Source organism: Ambystoma mexicanum, chromosome 6q (genome assembly GCF_040938575.1).
Source record: "Ambystoma mexicanum isolate Mex_15411 chromosome 6q, UKY_AmexF1_1, whole genome shotgun sequence".
In the NCBI taxonomy this organism is placed as follows: domain Eukaryota; kingdom Metazoa; phylum Chordata; class Amphibia; order Caudata; family Ambystomatidae; genus Ambystoma; species Ambystoma mexicanum.
This window is the reverse complement of record NC_090937.1, coordinates 928,476,754-928,498,160: the sequence shown is the minus strand read 5'-3', so window position 1 is coordinate 928,498,160 and position 21,407 is coordinate 928,476,754. Positions and strand designations below refer to the sequence as shown.

Genomic DNA, 21,407 nt, shown 5'->3' with positions numbered 1-21,407 from the left:
CTTATTGGATGTTTCCACCTCCTCGATCTTTGGTATAAGGACCTTCTCAGATATCAGTTATGCTATTGATTGGCTGGGGTGGACGATCTAGGCCAGATTACCCAGATTCAAAAGGATGATCTTCACTTCTCCACAATAATAGCCATCGACCACAGTGGCTCCAACATTGATGGAATGCTTATGAGCCAACCCAGATTCGGGGGCTATTTCCCCATAGGTCCACTTCGGTATCTCCACACGTAATCCAGTTCAGACCAGAGCATTGCCCCTTGGTAGAATGGCAACTTCTTCGTCCCTCTGTAGGTTGCACCCTGCAGCTCTAGGCATTATCCTGGTGCTGAGTTGGGCTGCTTAGTTAGTCTTACTAATCTCAATATTATGGATTGCAGTAGGTGACCTCTGTATCAGGGCCTACATGATCCCACTTCCGACACCACGTCTCATAGACAGCCTAAAGAACACACCAACTCCCACAGATGGTTCGAGGACGTGTATTCAAATTTGTCAGTGCTCTGAGGGTGGTCCTTCACGAGAAGCTTTGGTGTCCACCCTAACCCAGGCCTCCTTACTCCCCAGGTTAGTCTCCAGAATGTATTAATCCCTACTGTCTAAGGTCTAACTTTTCTACAAGTGATTGTCTAAAGGGAATCACCATATCTATGTCTTCTCTCTCAGGGAATTCCTTAACAAGTCCTACTATAACTTAATTTTATTTCTATCAGGTTTGGAGGAATATTCCTTCAAACACATGAGCCCTGCTCCATCTACTTCCTGTTATGCACTGATATTCCTCTCCCTACTTTTAGATTCTATTCTTCCCTTCTCCTGTTACTCTCCTCCTTTTAATTCCAGCCCATCTTAACTCCAAGTACTCCCTCCTTCTGATGCTCTGGTGTCTCTCTTGCTCTCTCTACATCCACCTCCACCCTCCAATGTTACTCCCCCTGCTCCCTTCTATGCATCTCTCTTCTCCACTCTCCTACCATTCACACTTTTCCTGTCAGCTACTACTCTGCCCTCTCATCTCCACTACTACTGTCGCCACATTCTACTCAGTCATCCTCCTTTCACTCTCACAATTACTTGACATTTACTCTTTACACTCCATCTAACACTCTCATTCACACACCTTGCACACACACACTCACACTCCAGTACCACTTGCCTCACAAACCAGTACCTCAACTTTTCTCTGAAATGCCTACATCTCCAATTCACTGTCCTTCCTCCTGCTTGTCTCTTGGTCCACCAGCCTTTCCTCTTCTGAGCACACCCAAAAACACCACTCCTTTTTCAGCCTGTGGCCCTTCTTATCCTCCTCCTTCTTCCCCCATTGTGTCTCTGCCCTGACCAAAGAGAGAGGTTCAGGGGAATCTCTGGCTTTGCTGCTTGGGAGGTGTTACATTGATCACAGTTTACAAATAGGGTGCTAAGCACTACCCCTTTCTTCCATGCATAATTATGGGCCACACTAGAAAGTGTTCAAATTTGTGTTAGGGGGCCACATTAAGGCAAGACTAAAGAAAACAGGTCAAGGGTATGTTGTCCTGTTTGGCAGCCGCTCTGCAGCAACTCTGTAACTTTTTATAATGGCTAAGCTGTATCTGTCAAAGCATGGTGCATACTGCAGCGGGTTAGAAGGAGGTGGCTGAGTGGACCTTCTGTTAGCTGGTCGGGCGGCTCCTTCACTTACCACTGGCTTAAATAATCTGTTTGCTGGAATTTTTGGCTGAATGGCTCCTGAGGGCTGTGTAAGGGTGTAGAAGTAGGAGACTGACACACAGGTGAAGAGGAGTTTCCCTGCCTCAACCAAATACGAAGGACTCCGTCAGAATGTCTGTCAAAAACAAGTAAACCACTGTCGTTTGTCAAAAACCTATTTCCTTCCCTTGTACTTTAACATAAACTAAATAAAGGGGTGATCTTCTTGGTCCAGAAGAAAGGCTCCCTTCTCTGGATGATAGATCAATGTTCACTTTTGGGTGATGTACAAGGGAAAGGTTCTTTAAAAAGGTCAAAACCAAAAATCTCAAAGGTTTTCTTGGCTTGGCGCTCCACCAATGTACATAAAAAAAAGAAAGTATTGTATCTCTGTAGTGTTGGTGGGGATGTCTCCCTCTCCCCCTAAACCTCTCAATACTTTTCACAGTGCCATGAAGGACAACTTCCTTCGCCTGGCCTTTACTGTGCAGTTCAAAATCCCAAGGAAATGACTCTGTTCCATTGGCCTTTCGCACAATGTTCACAACCACCAGGAAGGGATGATTCTCTTTCCCTCTCCGACTCTTCACAAGGCGAAGAGAATGACTCCCTTCTATTGGCTTCTTTCACACTGTTCATCCACACCAGGGGGAATTCCCTTTCCCTGGCCGTTCTCAGGCTTTTCACAATACCAAGAGAATGACCCACTTCTCTTGGCTTCCCTCACGATGTTCATCAATACCAGGAGTAATGACTCCCTTACCCTTGCCTTTCGCAGGCTTTCCACAATGCCAAGATAAAGACTTCTTTTTCTTGGCTTCTTTCAAAGTTTTCATCAATGAAAAACAAAAGTCTCTTGTATTAACAAATGTCCAGTTCACCAGTGTTAGGGGGATGGCTCCCTACCCCTAACTTTGTCAGGCTCTTCAACTGTTTTTACAATATCAGGGTGTTCTGAAGGAGGGCAGACGCCGATGAAGGAGCCACACAGGTGAAGTGCTCAAACAGGGTTTATTCAGTAACAACGGTAAAACAACCCCCAGCCTCTGGGAGCTCCTCTCCACTCACTCACCCTGGAGCTTCTCTAACGCCCTCACATTCTAGTCTCACCATAACATAACAAGTTTACCTGGACACTGTAACCATGCATGGAAATTCTAAGAATCACCATGCCTGTGATTGTATGATGTCATCCAGTGAGCCTATATTCTGCACAATAAACCGAGAGTGAAGATATAGATATGGAAAGATGAGGCTTCACCTAACACAGGGGCAAGGACTTCCTCCACCTGATCTCTTCCAGTTTCACAAAACACACCTCGGAATGCCACGGTATGCTTCTGGTCTTTTTTCAGGCTTTCTTTCAGCAGTCCAAAATGCCTGGGGTAATGGCGGCTCCCCCTGATCTTTCTCAGCTTTCTAGGCACAGTCAACCTGGTTTATTCCTCTGCCATGTACTGTGACTATGACAACGAGGATGCTTCTTGTTTCTTTTATGTGTGCGGGTCTCAGACTTGCATGTTCTGCTTTCTCCTTCTACCTGATAGTACTTGGCAGGAGAGTGAGCCAAGTCTATCATGCTTTTCCAAATAAGCATAAAAAAAGTTCCTTTCTCTTCATCAGGGTCCCAGAATCTAGATTCTCAGCTTCTTCATCTTCCCAGGTTTTCCGACCACTTTCGTCCCGACCACTTTCGTCCCTTTCCTTGCGGCCCGCGATTGTCCTGGATCTTCCTGGATGCATGCAATCTGCGGTGGGGCTTCACCATCTCCCTGTATTTCCTTTTGGTCTGTGGCATTTCTGCAGTGTAGACCTTCCTCCGGCTGGCATGTTCTGCTTCCCACACTTACCGGACTTCAGGATGCCAAGAGCTTCTTCTTCTCAGCTCATCGGACGGTCCGTCCTCACTGGACATGCTTTGCACCAGTTTGCTCCCGCCTCAGTGCCCTAGCCTGACTTCTCTCTCTTCCCTCGACCGTGCTATTTCTGGCAGTTCCTCCAGGGAGGGCTCGACGAGCCATTCCTCAGTTTTTATACTTGTACAATGTCAATATGCACTAGGATGCTTACTGTGGTTCTGCAGTTCGATCTTCATAGCTCGGCACATCTTCTTTGTCTCAGTACAAGTAGGATCACTCCTTATTGGGTTGGCTGGAATCTTCCTCGTCCCGGTTTTCCAACAAACTTAAGTAAAGTGGTCCCAACTTTTCCTCGTCTCAGTGCTCCTCACAAATGCCAGAGTTTCTACTTTACAGAGGTACATGGATGTGTGGGGGACTAATTTACAGTGCCCAGAGAATGAGGATGAGGGAAGTTGGGATGTGTTTTGTATATACTGTGTTCTCCCCGTAGAGTCGTCCCTGGTTCCATAGGGGGATCCCTCCCCATGAGATCTTCCCACTGAGCACCACCCACAGGGGGACTATCGGGTAGCGACCTCACGTCCCTGGCCACATGGGGAGGGGCTCCCCCTAGGGGAGAAGGCACATCATCCAAGGATACGTCAGAGCTGCTAATTTGCGGGTGGCCTGCCTCAATCTCAGTTGTTTGTTGTGATTATCTAAAAGGTACAGACAGAAACTAGCCAGCAATGGTTTCAAGAGTTATGGGATGATCTGCAATGATAGTGCTTATACTCAGACAGGCACTTAGGGAGGGCACAGGATCTGGGCCCTCCCAACTGCCACCATCCTCCTCTGTGTTAGAACTGCCCCTGGCTCCATCCTGGTAAGCATCCCACCCCAGGCTGAGAGGGGGTGCCCATACCATCTTGACAAGGTCAGGTTGGTAAACGTGTTACATTCATTTACACAGAAAACCAGAATAATATAAAAGCATATAGGCATAACGTAAGATTTACTACCACAAAGCCTACATCAGGAATGGGCCCATGCCAAAAGAAAAAAATTGAGTTATGTCTCCCTTCTTTACATCATAATTAACAATATAGAGGTAAAATGGCTAGATCGAACATGTATGAAAAGAAATAGATGAAGTTAAAGCCAAACCAAAGGTGGATAAGGAATTATTAACTCAACTATAATGTGTTAGGATACAATGTTAAACAGTGTTTTGAGAAGAAAATTAACAATAAAAATGCCACGGTAATAACTTATTTTTACAAAACAATGTAATATCTGTAAAATGCAATAATGTATTTGGACGAAATAATTTAAGTAATATTAGTAATATAAAGGCATACCAGTGTTCCCAATGATCTCCTCCCAGGGTCGGTCTGCAAGGATATTGATTTGAAGTGGAGTAATTAAAGGGGTCAATGACCACAGTCTCACTGTGGAGTCACGCGAGCAGGAGGCCATAGTAAATGGGCGATTTGGGTGACACGTTAATCCTGTTAAAAAAAGAACATGTCAATATCATTATCTAATACAGACTCCATGCTCATTCAAATTCAGAATTATATAAACATTACACACATGTGCACTCCTTGTAACCAACATTCGAGATAAAAGCTCTTATGTATGTATCATCTAGGCCCCTATCAGGTGTTTCCCTGTGCCATATTAGAGGACATGTTTTTATTATTGTTTAGTAATGTTTACAGAGTAAATTGGTTGACATGATAGGCATGTTAAGAGCAAGTGAAAAGTACAAATAATTGGTTAAAAGACATTGGGCCTCATTACACGGATGGCGGTAAGGGTTTACCGGTACTGGTAAGGGTACCAGTGCCGGTAAACCCTTACTGCCTTACTACGAGGTGCCTTTGTGGGACCCTACCTTAACGGCTGGTTTTACCAGCCATTAAGGACAGGACCCGCAAAGGGACCTTGGAGGTAATTACGGTACCGCAATTTGCGGTACCGTAGTTACCGCCTTCCCCATTCCCATTGAGTCCTATGGGGGCAAAAATGGGAATGGGGAAGTGCCATGGTGAATGGGGAATTACCGTCCCCACACACCTTGGAATAGGGTGGTAATTCCACCATTCACCATGGCGGACTCTGTAAAATACCGGCGGCAACCATGCGCTAACAGCGCCATGGTTACCGCCGTCCGTGTAATGAGGCCTACTATCTTTAACTAAGGCAAAATACTCTTTTTTTCCTTCACTAAGAGGACTCTTTAAGTAGAGACTAACTGACATTTTAGTAGTGCATGAATAATGGGCAAACATATCTCCATTACACAAAGCCACAACTGTAACACGTATATTTGATTGAAAAGAACATAACTGTAGTCCACATTACTACGTTTGTTACTACCACCTGTCCCTCGACAGCAGGTCTGTAACTCTACTGCAGATATCACATCCCTACTCAACGCCCCTGCACAGATCACGCGCGTGCACACGCACATGAGCACACACATAAACAGGGTCTTCCACGGCCTGCTGTTCTCTTCCTGCCAGCTCTCCCAAGGATTGACACTTACTGGCTCAGCTGGCTGGATTTTAAAGTGCCATCATCCCCTACCCTTGGGTGTGGTTAGGGACACTGGTTGCACCTTAACTGTGTGGTTTGGGCTGCTCTGATGGAGGCATGTGCTTGGGGTCAGGTGGGCAGTAGATAGGCTGGCTGTTATATCCCTGTATATTGTTAATTAATTATGATGTTTTATTTGCATATGTAAATCTTTATTAGGGAAATAGGTTTTAGCTATAAAGAAACCATCTGTTTTCCACAATGTGCAAAAACTCTCACAGTGTTTACATTTATAGAAAGTTCCTATCACGGAACATGAATAGCTTTATTTAAGGCTTTTATTCTATTGTTGGAATATTCCAATGCCTGTGCATTCATGGTGTCAGCTTTATGGTCCAACATTTTATTGACCAAAAACATAACAAATACCATTTACCTGGACAGTATTGATGGAAGTTGAAGGAATTAACAGTGAAAATATTACCGGCCTGGGGAGGGGTCCCCGGTGGTGGCTTCCTCGTCAGGGCCCTATGCGCCCGTTCCACCACGAACCCCTGGGTCAGCACTCCTCCAGTTATCTCCTGCAGCAGCATTGATTCGATGTACTTGGTGGGGTTAGGTCCCTCAGCTCCCTCAGGCAATCCTATGATACGTATATTGTTCCTCCGGGCGCGTCCCTCCGCCTCCTCCGCCCTGCTTTCCAGGTTGCCCACGCGTTGTTCTAGGGCATGAAACAGATTTTTGGGATGCACATGCAGCTGTATTCGGGGCCACTTCCTTCTCCAAGTCGCCTGTACGTTCTGCCAGAGTTCTGATGTCTTGCCGGAGGAGATTCACCTCCTTCTGAACAGCCCCGACTTTGAGCTCCAGTGCCACTTTCAGTTCCACCATGGCCATTCCCAATTTGTTTTCCCAAGCCAATTTCAGGTCTGCTATTGCTGCAAGGCTCTCCTGGTCTTTGCTCGTGGTGGCTATACCCACGGTGGGGGTTCTCTCCTTGCTCCTAGCTCCCTCCGCCACTGGCGATGTTTTAGCATAATCATCGATCATAGGTTGTTTGCCATTTGTTTTAGGCAGTATGTTGGCCATCCTGATATTTCTGGGCTTACGCGTACAAGCTTCACGGTGTGTGGTCTCTGGCTTACGTATACCCGGTCCCCGGTTGGCAGGGGGACCCAGGCGGGCTATGTTGTGGGTTCCTTTATACTGCCGAGTCTGCGCCTGGGGTGAATTGAATCCTCCAACTTTATTGTGCACTGGTGAGTCACTTGTCCAAGTCTGTGTGCCCCACCTCCTACTGCTCGAGGTCTATGGCTACTCCCCCAAGTGCTCGGGGCCCTCTTGGGTGTCCCTGCAGGCTCAGCGTGTATCAATTGTGGGCCCCACCAAGTCACAGGTGCAGCCTACTCACGTGGGCAGTGTTCTGCGGCGCTCTCCGCAAGGTACTCCTCACTCCTCCTCTCCTCCCGCCTTATGCAGGGGCCAGGGGGTGTCCCATTCGCTCAGCTCCTATGTCCTCCACACGTGGCCCGCCGTCCTGGGGGCACGTCCCTGCCAGTCTCTCAATGTCTATCAATTCACATCCGTGCCCTCGACCTGATTGCCACGCACGGGGCCGTTCCACACGCCCCCACCGGAGTTCGTATGCCTGGGAGGCCCAAGGTCTTCGTTTGGGCCAGAATATGCCTGCACCTCTCTGGCCTTGTGGGCTGCACCAGCGCACCAATGTATGATGCTATCATGGGTCCACGGGCCCGTGGCTGCTACGGATGCATGTTTGCGGCTTGCCTGGTTGCATCCGCTTTGTCTTGGGTGCCACTCTCGCCCAGGTATATGCGGCACAGCATGGCAGTGTGTCCGCAGCCAGCCTCAGCTGGGCGGGCTGCTTTCATGTGCAGTTGGTGACCCCCAGTGCCTGCACAGCACCCCACCCACGCCAGGTGCCTCAGGTGCATGTCACAAGTCCGCGCTCAGGTGGGGTGTGCACCCGTCCGGGCTGTGTGGGTCACGCCACCCCGTTCAGTGCTCATGTCCCCCAGCCAGGTTACTCTATCACGGGCAAGCTCGCCAGGTGCCCAAACGCGTCCTCCTCCTCTTCGGGCCGCTCCACCACCCTCAAGGGTGCTGCTTGGATGTGGTCCGACGCTGGCGCTGGGGCAGCACAAACCCCGATGGGTCTCCCCTGCCCAGCGCCCACCTCGGCGTTCGCAGGCTGCCATGTCCCTCTGCAGACGGCCTCGGGTGCAATCCAATTTGGGGACCCACGTGAGTTTGTCCACTTTTTCGCCCCCAGGTGCCGGACAACAGTGTTCCGGCGGGCAACGCAGGAGCTCCAGTGCGCTGGTTCAAACGTTCCAGCTCTGTCCTCCCTCTGCCAGCGGGCTCCTTTCTTCGATCCTCCATTCCGCCATTTTGAATCCCTTCTCTGGGGTACGCGGACTCAGCAATGACCGCAGCGCCGCGTCCTCTCACTTCGCCCAGTCACCAGGAGTACAAGAAATCTGTGTACCGCATTCATAAACGGGCACTCTGATTTTCAGGGCATAAATGCGTGCATATATGCACTTTTGATCAGGATCAGATGCCGGATCGCAGGAGCTCTCCGTTCGCTCGACTCCTCACATGGCTCTCGTAGCCACACCCCCTGCCAGGAACAGTTAACAGTTATCGCTGTCCACATACAGCCATCAGATGGCAGATACACCTTTGTGTGCTCAGGTAGAGCCTTGCATGCTCATCTACAGACAAAAAAGGTTGGGAATGCCTTTGTTTATTTACTTATTTGATTTGTACATGCAAGGACAAATTCAGAGTCACTTTAGGGTCCAACAGGAAATAGAAAAAGACAGTTTTAAAAGAAAGCATGTCATACGGGGTATGCAATTATCTGAGTCCATTGGAGTTCGGTGTCGTTCTGGGAAACAATCCATGGTGGGTTTAGATGTTTTCTGCCTTACGTCATTAGGAAGACCAGTCTTCTAAGTGTTTCTTTTTTAGTTGTCAGCGGAATTGAATCAGGTTTTGTATGCCCCTCACTTCCAGGGGGAAGTAGTTCAACAGGATGAGTCCGTGGACTGACAATTTTGTTTTTCGATAGAAGCAGACAGGAATGTGGTAATAAGAGATGCAATTTGTCAGGTCATTTGTTCCATCAGATCACACGTGGCATACAGAGCGTTTTCTGTTAGCCTTTCTTGTCAACGAGGAGCCATTTCAGACAAGATATGGTTGTGTTATTTAGGCCAAAGCAAAGCTCACAACCCGGGTCTGGACAAGTTTTATTCTATTCATCTGGTGTTTGAGTAGTCTGCAGTACAACCTAATTCAGTAGTCTAGTTTACTTCGGGAAGTGAAGCTGAACAAGGCAGTTTTTATCAGGGCATTCATTTGTGCATGAACAGAAAGCATTATGAAATTGGTTTCGTAGGTTTTTATTACTGCTTATGAGAACAGTTGGAGTACCTAATAAAGTTGGCCAGTTGAAAGAAATAAACTAGCGATTTGTGTCTGATTTCGGTTTCCAAAGGGTTAAAACCGAGTGTCCTCTTTGTTGTACAGTTTTGGATATTGATAAAACATTATGAGACGTGTGTGTTGTTGGTGTCTTTACTAAGGGCCTTAAGCAGTAGTTGAGCATCAAAGGCACAATTCCGGAAGCACTCAGACTGTACTTCAAATATGTGTACCTGAGGCATCATGTATGCATAAAACAACCAAAGTAATGGGTATAAGCATTGTGATACTTCGCATGTGTCTGTTGAGCTCTGACCAGGAAGGAATAATGCAAACTGCCTAATGGATGTCTATTGTATTCCAAGCGTATGATTATTCTAAGTGTTTGATGTAGTCTTTTTAGAAGGATGTTATGCTCTACTGATAGAGAGCCAAGAAGAATCAGGAATGCCTTTTGATTATTGTCCAGCAAGCTGAGAGACGGTTCTCAAATATCTAGTAAGGCTGTCTCTGTGTTACCGCTCACTCTAAATGCAGATTATCCCTTATATAAAAGGTTGTTTGCTTCGCTGTATCCTTGAAGATGTAAAGTAAGCACACTCTACACAATTTTTGGTTAATGTTTGCAAATTGGCTGGCGGTTACCTAAATTGGTGGGGTCAGCATTTGCCTTTTCAAAGAGTAAAGATCACTTGTAGCAGGTGTTTGGTTTTTAATCTTTATTATGCATGGTGGTTACAGTTTATCAAAAAATAAGAGAACACAATAAAAACAAGAACATAGTTCAACAAAAAGTTCAGCAGTCAGTATGGAGATCCATTACCGACACGCAACCAAGAGACCCTTGAGGCACTAGATGCAGGTAGCCGAATAAAGGCCCTACCAGCGTTGAAGGACTGCACAACGTACCTACCAAACATTGTCTCCATGAGTAGCGTGGGCAAAATACAAGCAGACATTGTGCTATATATCTTTAGGGGACTGAGTCTTGTGAAAAACCTAAGGGATTTTCACTATACAGAACCCCAGGGAGCAGGTTATGGGCACCTAGTGAGGAAATACGGTATACCCTTTGCTTTGATACCTCTTCGGCATCCTATTATACAGGAGTTACTGACTTCTCAACTCTCCCCCCTCCCTTTTTCCATAAAAGACTGGGACAAGGAGGAGAGCAATTGCAAGGATGCGGATTACCAGCATGGAACCAAAGACACAGAAAACAGACTCTCCTCTTTCTACAGTAGACTGTCCCACTAACGAGGCCAGGCAAAGTCAGGCCTCCCTTTCCAACAATGCACACCCGAACATGATTACCAGTCCCAGGAAGTATAAAAGGCATTGCAGGAGAGCACCCTTTGAGCGAGTCAGGGATGCTGGAAGGTGCTGGAGAGGAGGAGAAAGCCCTAGTGAGCTGCAGAGACCCTGGGAGACTTGGAGGAGGAGAAAAACACCACCGCCCAAACACTTCCCCTGCAACCAGAGAGGAGATTGCAGTGTGCAACTGTACTTCCAGATGGCAAGACCCCGGGCAACTGGGGTAGCCTGGTGGTACCGACAGTTAAACTCGCTAGGCAGGCAAATCTAGGTCTCTGAGGGGCAGAGGGACAGACCCTGACCTCCTACAAACATACCCTTTGGCTTCTGCAGCTACCAAAGACAGAAAGTGCCATTTTGGGGAGCAATGAAGTGGGAGCAAAATCAGCCCAATGCATTCTGGGACTAGAAGTCCCAAAACCTTTTTGTTCAAATTGTGACTTTTGGAAGCAGGGTCCGAGCCTGGCTGATGAAGAACCTTGAGGAACTTCAAGAAGGTTCTGAGCCTGACAGAGGGAGACCCAGTGGTGGAGCAAGGCAGACCGCACGACGAAAGAGCTATCCAAGCACAGCAGTTCAAGAGGAGAAAGGCGCCGATAGGCTGACAAGGAGAAAAGCAACCTTGCCCTTTGAGACCTCCGTAGAAGGACTCGTAAGACCGCGAACAATAGCCCAAGTGTGTTGCAGCAGATGTCAACGGTGCGCAGAGTGTGCCTACGCTAATATGCAGGACAGAGGGAGACGCCTGCTACCGCGGTACCGGCCTTGACTCCAGATATAATTTCATCACAGCCGGTGAGTCGAAGGGGAACCGATAAAGAAACCAAACTGTGTTGAATGTAAGTCGCAAAGTGGCACATTGAGGAAAGTTCACAGAACTGTACATTTTTAAGGGAAGACCAGCTGCAGAGGGGTCTGGCACCACGTGGGTGCTCACTCGAGATACTCTGGTTGATCCTTTGTTGAATGAAACTACTGATACCAGAAGGCCCTAGGGGAGCCGCAAGGAAAAGGTCAAAGTGGTCATACAGGGGTCTAGCAAAATCCCTTTACAGTCGGAAGTCTTTGACCGACCAATTATTAAGAACACAGGAGAAGTAAATCCTGCATCAGAAGAAAGTAGACGGAATTGTGATGGAGGGATGCCATTAAAGAGGGGTAAAGTCTAAAGACCGAAAGAAACAGTGTGTTGACAAAAGTGAACCCAGCAGAGGGATGTCCATGGTGAACTGTTTAAAAAGACATTAAGATTTGAGAATGCAAACAAGAAATCATTTGGAATATAAGCCAGAATGTACCCGACGGGAGGGAGGGTGATATTCAAGAGAGGTCTGCGCCGGGAAGAGGGGGACCCACGGGTGGGGAATCATCACCTCATGTGCAATCCGAAATAACTTTTTGTTTGTTATTTCAACCTATCAGATCCTCGGAAGCAGGAGAGACAACCTCCAAGATCCGGATATTGATGAGAACTGTTTGAGGGTCTGCGCCCAGAAGAGGGGGACCCAGGGGTGAAGCCATCAACCAATGTGCATTTGGAACAGAACTTCGTTTGTTTGTTATTTTTGAAACCCAATCAGGTACTTTGGGACAAGAGACTTTTTGTAGAAAAGAGACTTGGCAACTAAGGTCTGATATGTGAGGCGAAACTGTTGTCTCGTGCTGGGAAAGCTCGAGAGTGTGCTGTGCTCAGGAGTCCCGCCTTGTCCTGTGCTCAAAACGTGGGTAGGGAAGACTCCGACTAACAAATCCTGACTTTTCATTTGTGACCACTTCTTTCGTTATTGTGAAACCCTATCCCACAATCTTTTTGTATTTAACGTAAGAATTGGAAATCGGTTTTTCTTATTATAGGCCCTTTTTATTTGACACAACGCCAGTAGGACTGCCTTATTATTATTTGATGGTCATAGGTTGCTCCCATTTTAGATTTAGGATTAGATTAGGCGTTTTTCCAACCTAACTATACAGTTTAATAAACACCCTTGAACTGTGATCACTTGTGTCTAGCTATTCTTGATACCATGCCTTCCATGCCTTCCTTACAGTCTCTGGTATGAGTGACATATAGAGTTCTTCCAGGTTGTTAGCTGAGATCATCTCATTAAGACAATCCTGCCACGTGGGGGGACTGTGGGATGTATTTACCCATGCATCCGAGCCCTAACTCAAAACTGTGCAGTACTGACATGAAAACATCATGATGGCCAGAGCTTCCCAGAAAATGCACAGGGAAATGCAGGAAGAATAGGCTGCCACCCATTTTTGCCGATGTTATGGGCACAGAAGGACACTGCCTAAAACCACCATTGGACTACCCGCACAGTAGTCTGAAACCATTGGGAATGGCAATGCTGATTGCCAAATGCAACCTAGAATTGTGGGGAATTCATTCTTCAATCCCAAAAATGGGTGCAGTACCAGTACTCACCACTATCCAAAAGCCGGCGTTTTAAAACCACCCTGTGTTCCTCTGAAGGCAAGCCAAAGTGTCTATTTTAAACATTGCAACATGTGCAAAATATTCACTGAACACCAGCAGACATTTGGCAGAATGAGGTTTTGTGTGCTTACAAAATCTGGGAAATGAAGATCATAAGACAAGGTTTATAACAAGACTGGCTGAGCTGTGGATTGCAGCAGTTTAAGTTGCACTGGATTTAAAGACACTAAAATCGAAAATGTTTAGATGAAATGAGTGACCTATGTTTGGTGTCACATGCCTTTGTAACTGTTGAAATGCCATAGTTTTGCACTTAGAATCAGCATTCTAGCTGCATATGTAAAAATGTTTAGTTTTATTTGAATGCAGGAACTGGGGAACAAAAAGTGACATTTTATCCATCAGGAGTGAAACTTGAGTCACAGCTGTGTTCCCAGGCCTAGCTGCCCTTTTGCTGTTCACACTAAGGATATGCCATCTATCTGATAATTGAATTACCTGTGCTCTGCAGGAAAGTGAACAAAGCCCTGTCCTGGCTCAGGCAAAGGTTTTATTGGCAGGAGTCGTAAATGGTCGTAAAAAGTGGCTTCCTCCTGAGGAAAGGGGAGGAGCACTGCCTGTGAGAGCAAGCTGGCTTGGCAGAACTGGATAAACCAGTATTTCTACCTTGTGCTGGGAGGAAACCACACCCCTTTGGAGCCAGAACATAACTTTAAAAAGATGGATCATTCATAGAGCGGACATGTGAAAATTTTATAAATGACTGATTTTTCTGCCCACATTTTAAGAGGTTTTTCGACCCGGTGGCATGTTCAGGGGGGTGTTAGCGGAAAAGTGGATATTACTCTAAATGTATGCATGTTAAAAGTCTGAAACTTCATCAGTTAATGTCCATACTCCCTGCGCACATGTATGTAAAGTTGGGTCAATGTCAGAAATTGAAAAATCAGTTAAAAAGTCAATTATGTGCCATTTCTGAATGCAAGCTCTTAGAAACAGCAGATTTGGACAGAGACATGGCTAAATTCAGCCACACCATGTATATGTAATTTCAAGCAACTGTGTAACTGTGAAATATGTCTTTTATTATCAAATATAGAATGTGTGCAATCTGACAGAGGAGTGTCCTATCTGCAAGCCATAAAATGACATCCTTCTGACTCACAGTTCATTCCCCAATCAAATGATAAATGGAAGTTTGACCAATTAGAAGCTGAGAGAGAGGTAGGGTCAGTGATGCTAGAACACACCCACATTCTAAACACATAAAAGCAGACAGACAGGACAGATAGGGACCTTCAATTCCATTTGCTGCAACGCACTCTGCCGGACCATACAACATCCAGAGATCCAGACTTTACCTCCATCAAACCTCCAGAGAGCCAAACTAGAGACTTCAATCTATCAAGAACTAGAGACCCAGACCAGAGAACCAGAGAGAGCTGACCCAGATCACTGTGAAGAGAGAGACCAGAGCCCAGTCTAAAACCCTGACCAGATCCGTGATGAGGCCCATTTCACTCAAGAATATAGTGTGAGTACATAGCAAAACTGTGCAGAACAAATCTCTTAGTTTAAATTCATCTAATTCAATCTATTTAACCTAAGTAGAACTGCCTGATAGATCCAAATCTGTCACCTGTCATTTGTAAAGCTGTCACTTGTCATTTCCTAGTTGCAAGCTGCACTTGTCTTTTTGAACTTTAAAATTTCAAATCTGAAAAACGACCTTCACAAAATCGCTCATATCTCTGCAACCGTTTGTGCTAGAGACTTGCAATAACTTTCATCTGAAAGGTTAGAATCGTGGCTTTCCTACGAACCTAGAACCGCATTCCTACCCCTTATAGTTTTACCGCAATCGCGGAACACGCATTCGCGAATTTTACCGCGATTTGCAAATTTCTTCACATGTAAAAACTGCTGCTGCTTGCCTTCCATTTGCCAGAAATTCGTTTAACCGGCTAACTATCCCTGCATCATTGCCAGTGTGAGCCTGGACTAATATTAACTAGATACCACTCACCCTGAACCTCTGAAAGGGAATTAAAAGCATTTCCAGCATATTTCTCATCCATTGCTAGCACATATCAAAGCATTTGCCTGTGTTTTAAACTTCTGTCGTGTAAGCTTGCTGGGGTGAACTGATTTACATTGATTGCATTTCTGAGAACTGTGTGTTTTCCTTCCACTTCCTTGCCTTGCATCAAGGGGGGGAGGGGATTGCCAGAGAAAAGTGATTACATTGTTTGGTTGAAATCATATTGAGTATTTTCTGTACTGCATTCATTGAATATTGCATCCACCTGAGCTTACATAAAGCATCCTCTACCACATTATACTTTTGTTCCTATTTACCAGTGTGCTACCTTATCCATTTCATGTCAACTCATTAGTGATTATAAGAAGTGTGCTAGTGCCAGATTCTCCGTTGTTGATCTTTATCATATCAGATTAAGTGTGCTATTCAATTATTAATTTATTATAAAGTCTGATATCTATATATATATATTTTAATTTATCAAATAAACCTTTTAAACTTGCAAAACAGAACTACTTCTTGGCTCAGTGGGGTCAGGGGGATTCCAAGAGAGGGGTGTTATATAGGGGTAGTCATCCAGAACGCATGAACTGGACATAAAGATATATCAATAAGGGTTTTCATTCAGTATTCTAGACTAGGCGTTAACTTAGCTGTAGTGCTGAATTGAATCCTCTTACAAATTGGGGGCTCGAGCCGGACGTTTGGGTTAGATTTACCACTTGTGCAGCTTAATACAGTGTGCTAACTGACGGGATACATACATCCGGTCGGATCACCACGCTGCATTACGCTGTGAAGCATTCCTCAAAAGGGACAATCCAAGAAAAGTTCTGTTCTGCAAAAATAAAATACTAACTTCTGTAAGTCAGGACAGAGACCAATCTCTAGAATGACGACCTTAGTAGACATGAAAATAGCCAGAGAGCACCTCTTGCATAAGCTATTTGTGAGAGGTGAATGGACTGAACAGGGCCAGGATGCCTGGTTGCAGGCCATCACGCGACAGGTCACTGAAACAGGGTCAGATATATATAGAGATCAGGGTCCCTTACATGTGGCCCTGAGTGAACTATATATGGCTCCTAAAGCCAAAGAGGAACACAATAAGATTGCCAGGATAGCAGCATACCTGTACCTATATATGGGAGACATGCAGGATAGATGTGCTGAAAGCCAAAATCTGGCAAATAGGCAACAGATGGTGTTAGAGAAGGCCCAATCTGACCTGGTCTCTTCTGAGCAGAGGCTGCAGAGGAGCCAGGAGTCAGAAGATGATAGTAGGCAGCACATCATTAAAATAAAGAAGGATGTGGATGTGCTGCAACAGGAAAAGGTAGAACAGGATACTAGATTTCTGGCCCTGCAGAAGGAGCACCAAGACAGTTTGGACTCCTTACTGCAGAGCCAGAAAAAGCTGGAGCAACAATTAGACTTTAACAGGGCATGCACGGAGCAGGTAGCCACCCTGCAAAGTCATCTAGATAGAGTGAAGGTTGAGAGCAACAAGCTGATCTTGAAAGACCTGGATACCCAGGCAGAGTTTGATGAGGAGCGCCAAAAAGCTGGTGCCCTTCAACTGCAAAGGGACGACCTGGCGGCACAAATGCAGGCTCTTAGTCAGGAAAGAGACGCCATAGGCCAGGAAGTCTGCCACTTAAAAAAGGAAATTGAAGAAAATCACCTGGCCCTCCAGGGGCTGGGTGATCTCCAAAAAGAAAACCAGAACTTGGTAGAGCACACCAGAAGGGTGGAAGATGCTCTAGCAAGAAAGGAGCAGGCCAATAGGGACACAGCTCAGGAGGTAACCCTCCTGCAGCAAAGACTGGCCCAGTTCTCCAGGACCAACCAGGAAGCACAGAGGGAGAATGAGGCCCTCTGTCAACACAATGATAGGCTCCAGCAACAGGTAGCGATGCAGGAGAAACTGATAGAGTCGAGTAAGGCCTTAACAGAGGAACTGAAGCCACAAATGCAGGCTCTTGCATTGCAACAGGGAGCAGGGGCGGATAGAGATGAGGTTCGCTGGGAAATGGAAACTCCGGAGCATAACCTCAGGAGCCCTAGTACCAGAGGCCCTCATACCTCTCAGTCCCTGGACTCTGCCACCCCCATGTCCCCTGGTGCACATGAGCACAGGGCCACAGGGATGGCAGATTACTATCCAGCTAAAAGTATGGGGCTCATAGGCCAGTACCACTCAGGAATGGAGGGGTGGGCATCCGGGTAAGGGCACCCAAGTACAGTACAGTTCAGTGGGGAACCCCAGGAGAGTAGGCCCATTAAGGGCATCCTGAAAACCTCTGCCCAGTTAGGTCAGTGGAGGGGGTACCCATCAAATCCTGGCAGCAAGGATGAATCTGAAGACTCCTCTGAACTGCGCAGGACACAGGAGACCAGGTCCCCACATTCTGCCAGCCATTCCCAGGCTCGCAGAATCCGGGAAAACCTGGAAGATCAGACGGGAACCTCTGGGAGCAGTGCCTCTGAGTCCGAGGATGAATGGACAAGGGTTACCCGAACCAAAAAGGCCAATAAGGCAAAAAGGGCCTTGCTTAAGGACCCCTTAAAGCAGATTAAGGCGATCAGGAGCGTCATCACGCCTTACCATAAGAACGCTAAGTATTCTGTTTGGGAGCACTTAGAGTTGTTTGAACAAATGATGGAGACTTTCCATTTGAAGGACAGCCAAAGCTGTATTCAATATGTAAAGTGGACCTTCTCCCCGGAATACTCCAGTTTCTTTGCGGGGCTGGAGGACCAAAATCATTTAAGATGGTCCACCTATAAGGCGGCCATCTTGAAACATTTTTCTGTTCACAGAAATCCTCAAGAGGCTCGCAAGGCAGCCTACAATTTGCAATGTGGGGAGGATCAGGCCCCACAAGAATTTGTGCAGGAGTTAAAGCGTGCTTTTGCACAGACCACAAGAAGGGTGCGCACAGATAGTAGAGAGTTCATAAATACGTTTTTCCATGCCTTGCCCAAATACATCATGACCCAGCTCGTGAGGGATTTTCACGAGAAAAGATCCTTAGATTGGGTCATTGAACAGGCTACCCGGATCTATGAGGTGCAGAAACCGATAGATAGCAAAAGTAATGCCCAGAAAAACCCCAAAGCCAACACCACCCCTGCTGCTGCCAAGGTGGCAGAGGTAAAGGTCACCCCCGTTTTAGATTTGGAGATGGGGGGGCCTAAAAACCTACCTGCACCTAATAATGCTAGGCCCAGAAGGTCCTCGGGCCAGTCACAGACAGGGAGCCAGGGAGGCAGCCCCACAAATGAGGTCCCTCGCTCTCCTGATTATGTAAGTCCCTGTTACAAGGGAAATCGACCCATCCTGGGTTATGTGTGGACTCCTCCAGCCCAAGGGGGGGGGATCCAGCCAAGCACCTAACCCAGGGAACTTCCCTCCAAACTTCCCACCGGAGGGCAGAAACTCTCCAAATCCTGGGCAGAACTTTTTCCCCAGGTATCCACCCAACTTTCAGCCCCAAAACCATCCATCCTTCTTTCCCCAATTCCCTGAGCCCAGACCACTGAATCCGGGAGAGGGGAGGCCAAGGGTGGAGGGGTACCCAAATCTTCCCAACCCGGGGTATTACCAGAGGAGGGATAGCTACCCTTCCCGGGATCAGCCCAGGGGAGAAAACAGGGCCCCGTATCAGCCTGAGCGGGTTTCCCAGTTAGAGCGCCAGGTTCAAAACATGGCGCGGGATATGGGTCATATACTGAGGGCGCAGCAGAACCCTCAGATCAGCATGCCGGCGCAGAACGCACCCAACTCTGGACCTGGTGCTCCAGAACAATGACGGGGGCAGCACCCCGATAACTCACCGGTTCCCAGGGAGGAGGCACAAGGGGAAGGGGGGTGTAAAGCCTTGGAGGAAGCTTCGTTCCTCACTTGTAAACAGCCCCTGGAAACCCAGGAACCGGAAACGAAATCTCTTGCCCCTGAAAGTCTGCCTCCTAAGGAGCAGAGGGGGGGTGGAGAAACAAAAGACTCAAACAGACTCAGTTTGAGGAGGAGGTACAGATCTTCCAATTTGAGGGAGAGGGATCCTCAGAGGATCCTGGGAAAAGGATCTTCTCCTTCAGAGAGGGGGGAACTCCTCCCAAAGAAAAATGGGTCCCTAGGGATGCAAATCCAGACTGGGGAGATGTGGAGACTGAGCTACCGCCGCCCACCATCTCATCCCAGAACCAACAGCAAGAAAATCCCCTGGTTCAAACCCATCCTGGCGACTGCCTCCAAAAAGGGGGGGCGGCCCAGAACCTGAGCCAGGGGAACCCACAATGGCTCTGATCTCCAGTTGCCAAATTTTTCTTTCAGATTCCCAAGACTCTCCACAGAATTCTGCCCAAATCTCTTCGCTAGCAATGTCCAAAACCAGAAAGTTAGCCCACCAGTTGTCCAAAAATGTACATTATCTGTGCCCCCTTGAGGAGAAGGAGGGAAGATATTATGCCCCGGTACAAGTACAGGGGCAGGGTACAATCTCGGCACTGGTGGACACTGGATCTCAAGCTACCCTTCTGTCCAGAAGGGCCTTTGATGAACTGAATGCAGGAAGGGGAGAGAATTACCAAATTCCTCTCACCTCTCTTCCTGGACAACTGCAGAACTTTGACGGGAAGGAAATTCCCGTCGAGGGGACGGCAGACTTGGACATTAAAATTGGGCGACACAAGTTGAAACACCTGGTCATAGTTGTGACCCCGGAGGGCACCCCTTGTTTACTAGGGAATGACCTCCTGAGAAGGTTGTCACCCCTAATAGATTGTGTAAACAAGGTCCTCTGGACCCAGACTAGCCGACCAATAAAATTAAAACAGAGTGTCAACCATGTTAGTTTAAACGGCACATGCCACATGGTTGAACAAAAATCTGACCAAGTAGAATTTCACTTCCAGAATAGCCAAATTCCAGATGTGACAGTAATAGCAGTAGGACAACAGACTGGTGATGGGGGGTCCTCTCTATTTCTGAAAATCAACCTTCCTTCCAGTTTAAGGTGGTATTCCACGCTGGAAGGAAACACTCTGAAATTCTATACCAATCCACAATCTGAAACTCCCACTCCTATAGTCCAGAAAGATGTGAAATCAGCTCAGAGCCTGGCTGATATTCAGCAAATTGGAGAGCAGTTGTTCATCCCTGTTCAGTTAAATGATGGGAAGGACTCTGTTCTCGCTCGAGTGTGTGTGAGCAACGGTAAGAGCTTCATCAGCGAAGCCATGTTTCGCCAACTCCCAAAAGATCCAGCCATTCCCACCTTCAAACTGATAGACAAATGGGAAATGGACCTGGAAGCACCTGATTCCAAACATCTCCTGCCAAGCAGGTGTATGCTCAAAATCTCCATTGGCAACAAGAGCATAGTCCACAATTGTTGGGTCGTGCGAGACGTCCCTGCCGCCTTTTACTTAGGCAGTGACATTCTCAATCGCTTTGCCATTAGTTTGGACCTAATAAACTTCAAAGCCTGGTCCCGATTAGCGGATAATCCCATGGGCTTTGATGATCCAGAAAAAGCATTTAGGTCAGCTCAATTGCTACCTTATGCAGTTGGAATTCAGATTAAAGAGGAAGTCACCATCCCAGAAAGGACCCGACAATTCTCCCTGGAAGTGAAAGTTAAAAGAGGACAACATTTGAAAAACCCTGATGCTTACATACATCTAAATGCTTCTCTCCAACAGCAAGGGTTAGGGGTAAACCCAACACCATTAGTCAACATAGAACATGACACCATTCCAATAGAGGTGGATAACAGCGACTTAAAGAGTATTACTCTAGCCGCAGGCACCATTATTGGAATGGCGGTCGATGACCGACATTTTTCCACCGACTTAGTAAATGAACTGTTAGGACCAATCCCCAAGGACTGTTTTGACAGTGACAGTGATGACAATACAACACCAGACAGGATCTTTACCCGGCATGGGGGGAACTTCCTGGTGTACACTTCTTGCCCCTATGGTAAGGAAGATGTGACTTGTGACTTCAGGAGGGATGAGGTGATTTTCCAGGTACATGAGGGCTGCCTTTCCCACCTGAAGCCTC

The 21,407-nt window shown here is 47.0% G+C and overlaps 1 protein-coding gene across 3 annotated transcripts in view; it reads right to left on the bottom strand.

Moving 5' to 3' along the window:
- Nucleotides 1-21,407, bottom strand: part of WDR17 (WD repeat domain 17) — a 2,439,098-nt gene that overhangs the window by 1,260,949 nt on the left and 1,156,742 nt on the right. For all 3 annotated transcript variants that reach the window (XM_069631441.1, XM_069631439.1, XM_069631440.1), the window contains one exon: nucleotides 4,904-5,053. In XM_069631441.1, coding sequence (XP_069487542.1) covers nucleotides 4,904-5,053 — 150 coding nt within the window. The remainder of the gene's footprint in view (nucleotides 1-4,903; nucleotides 5,054-21,407) is intronic.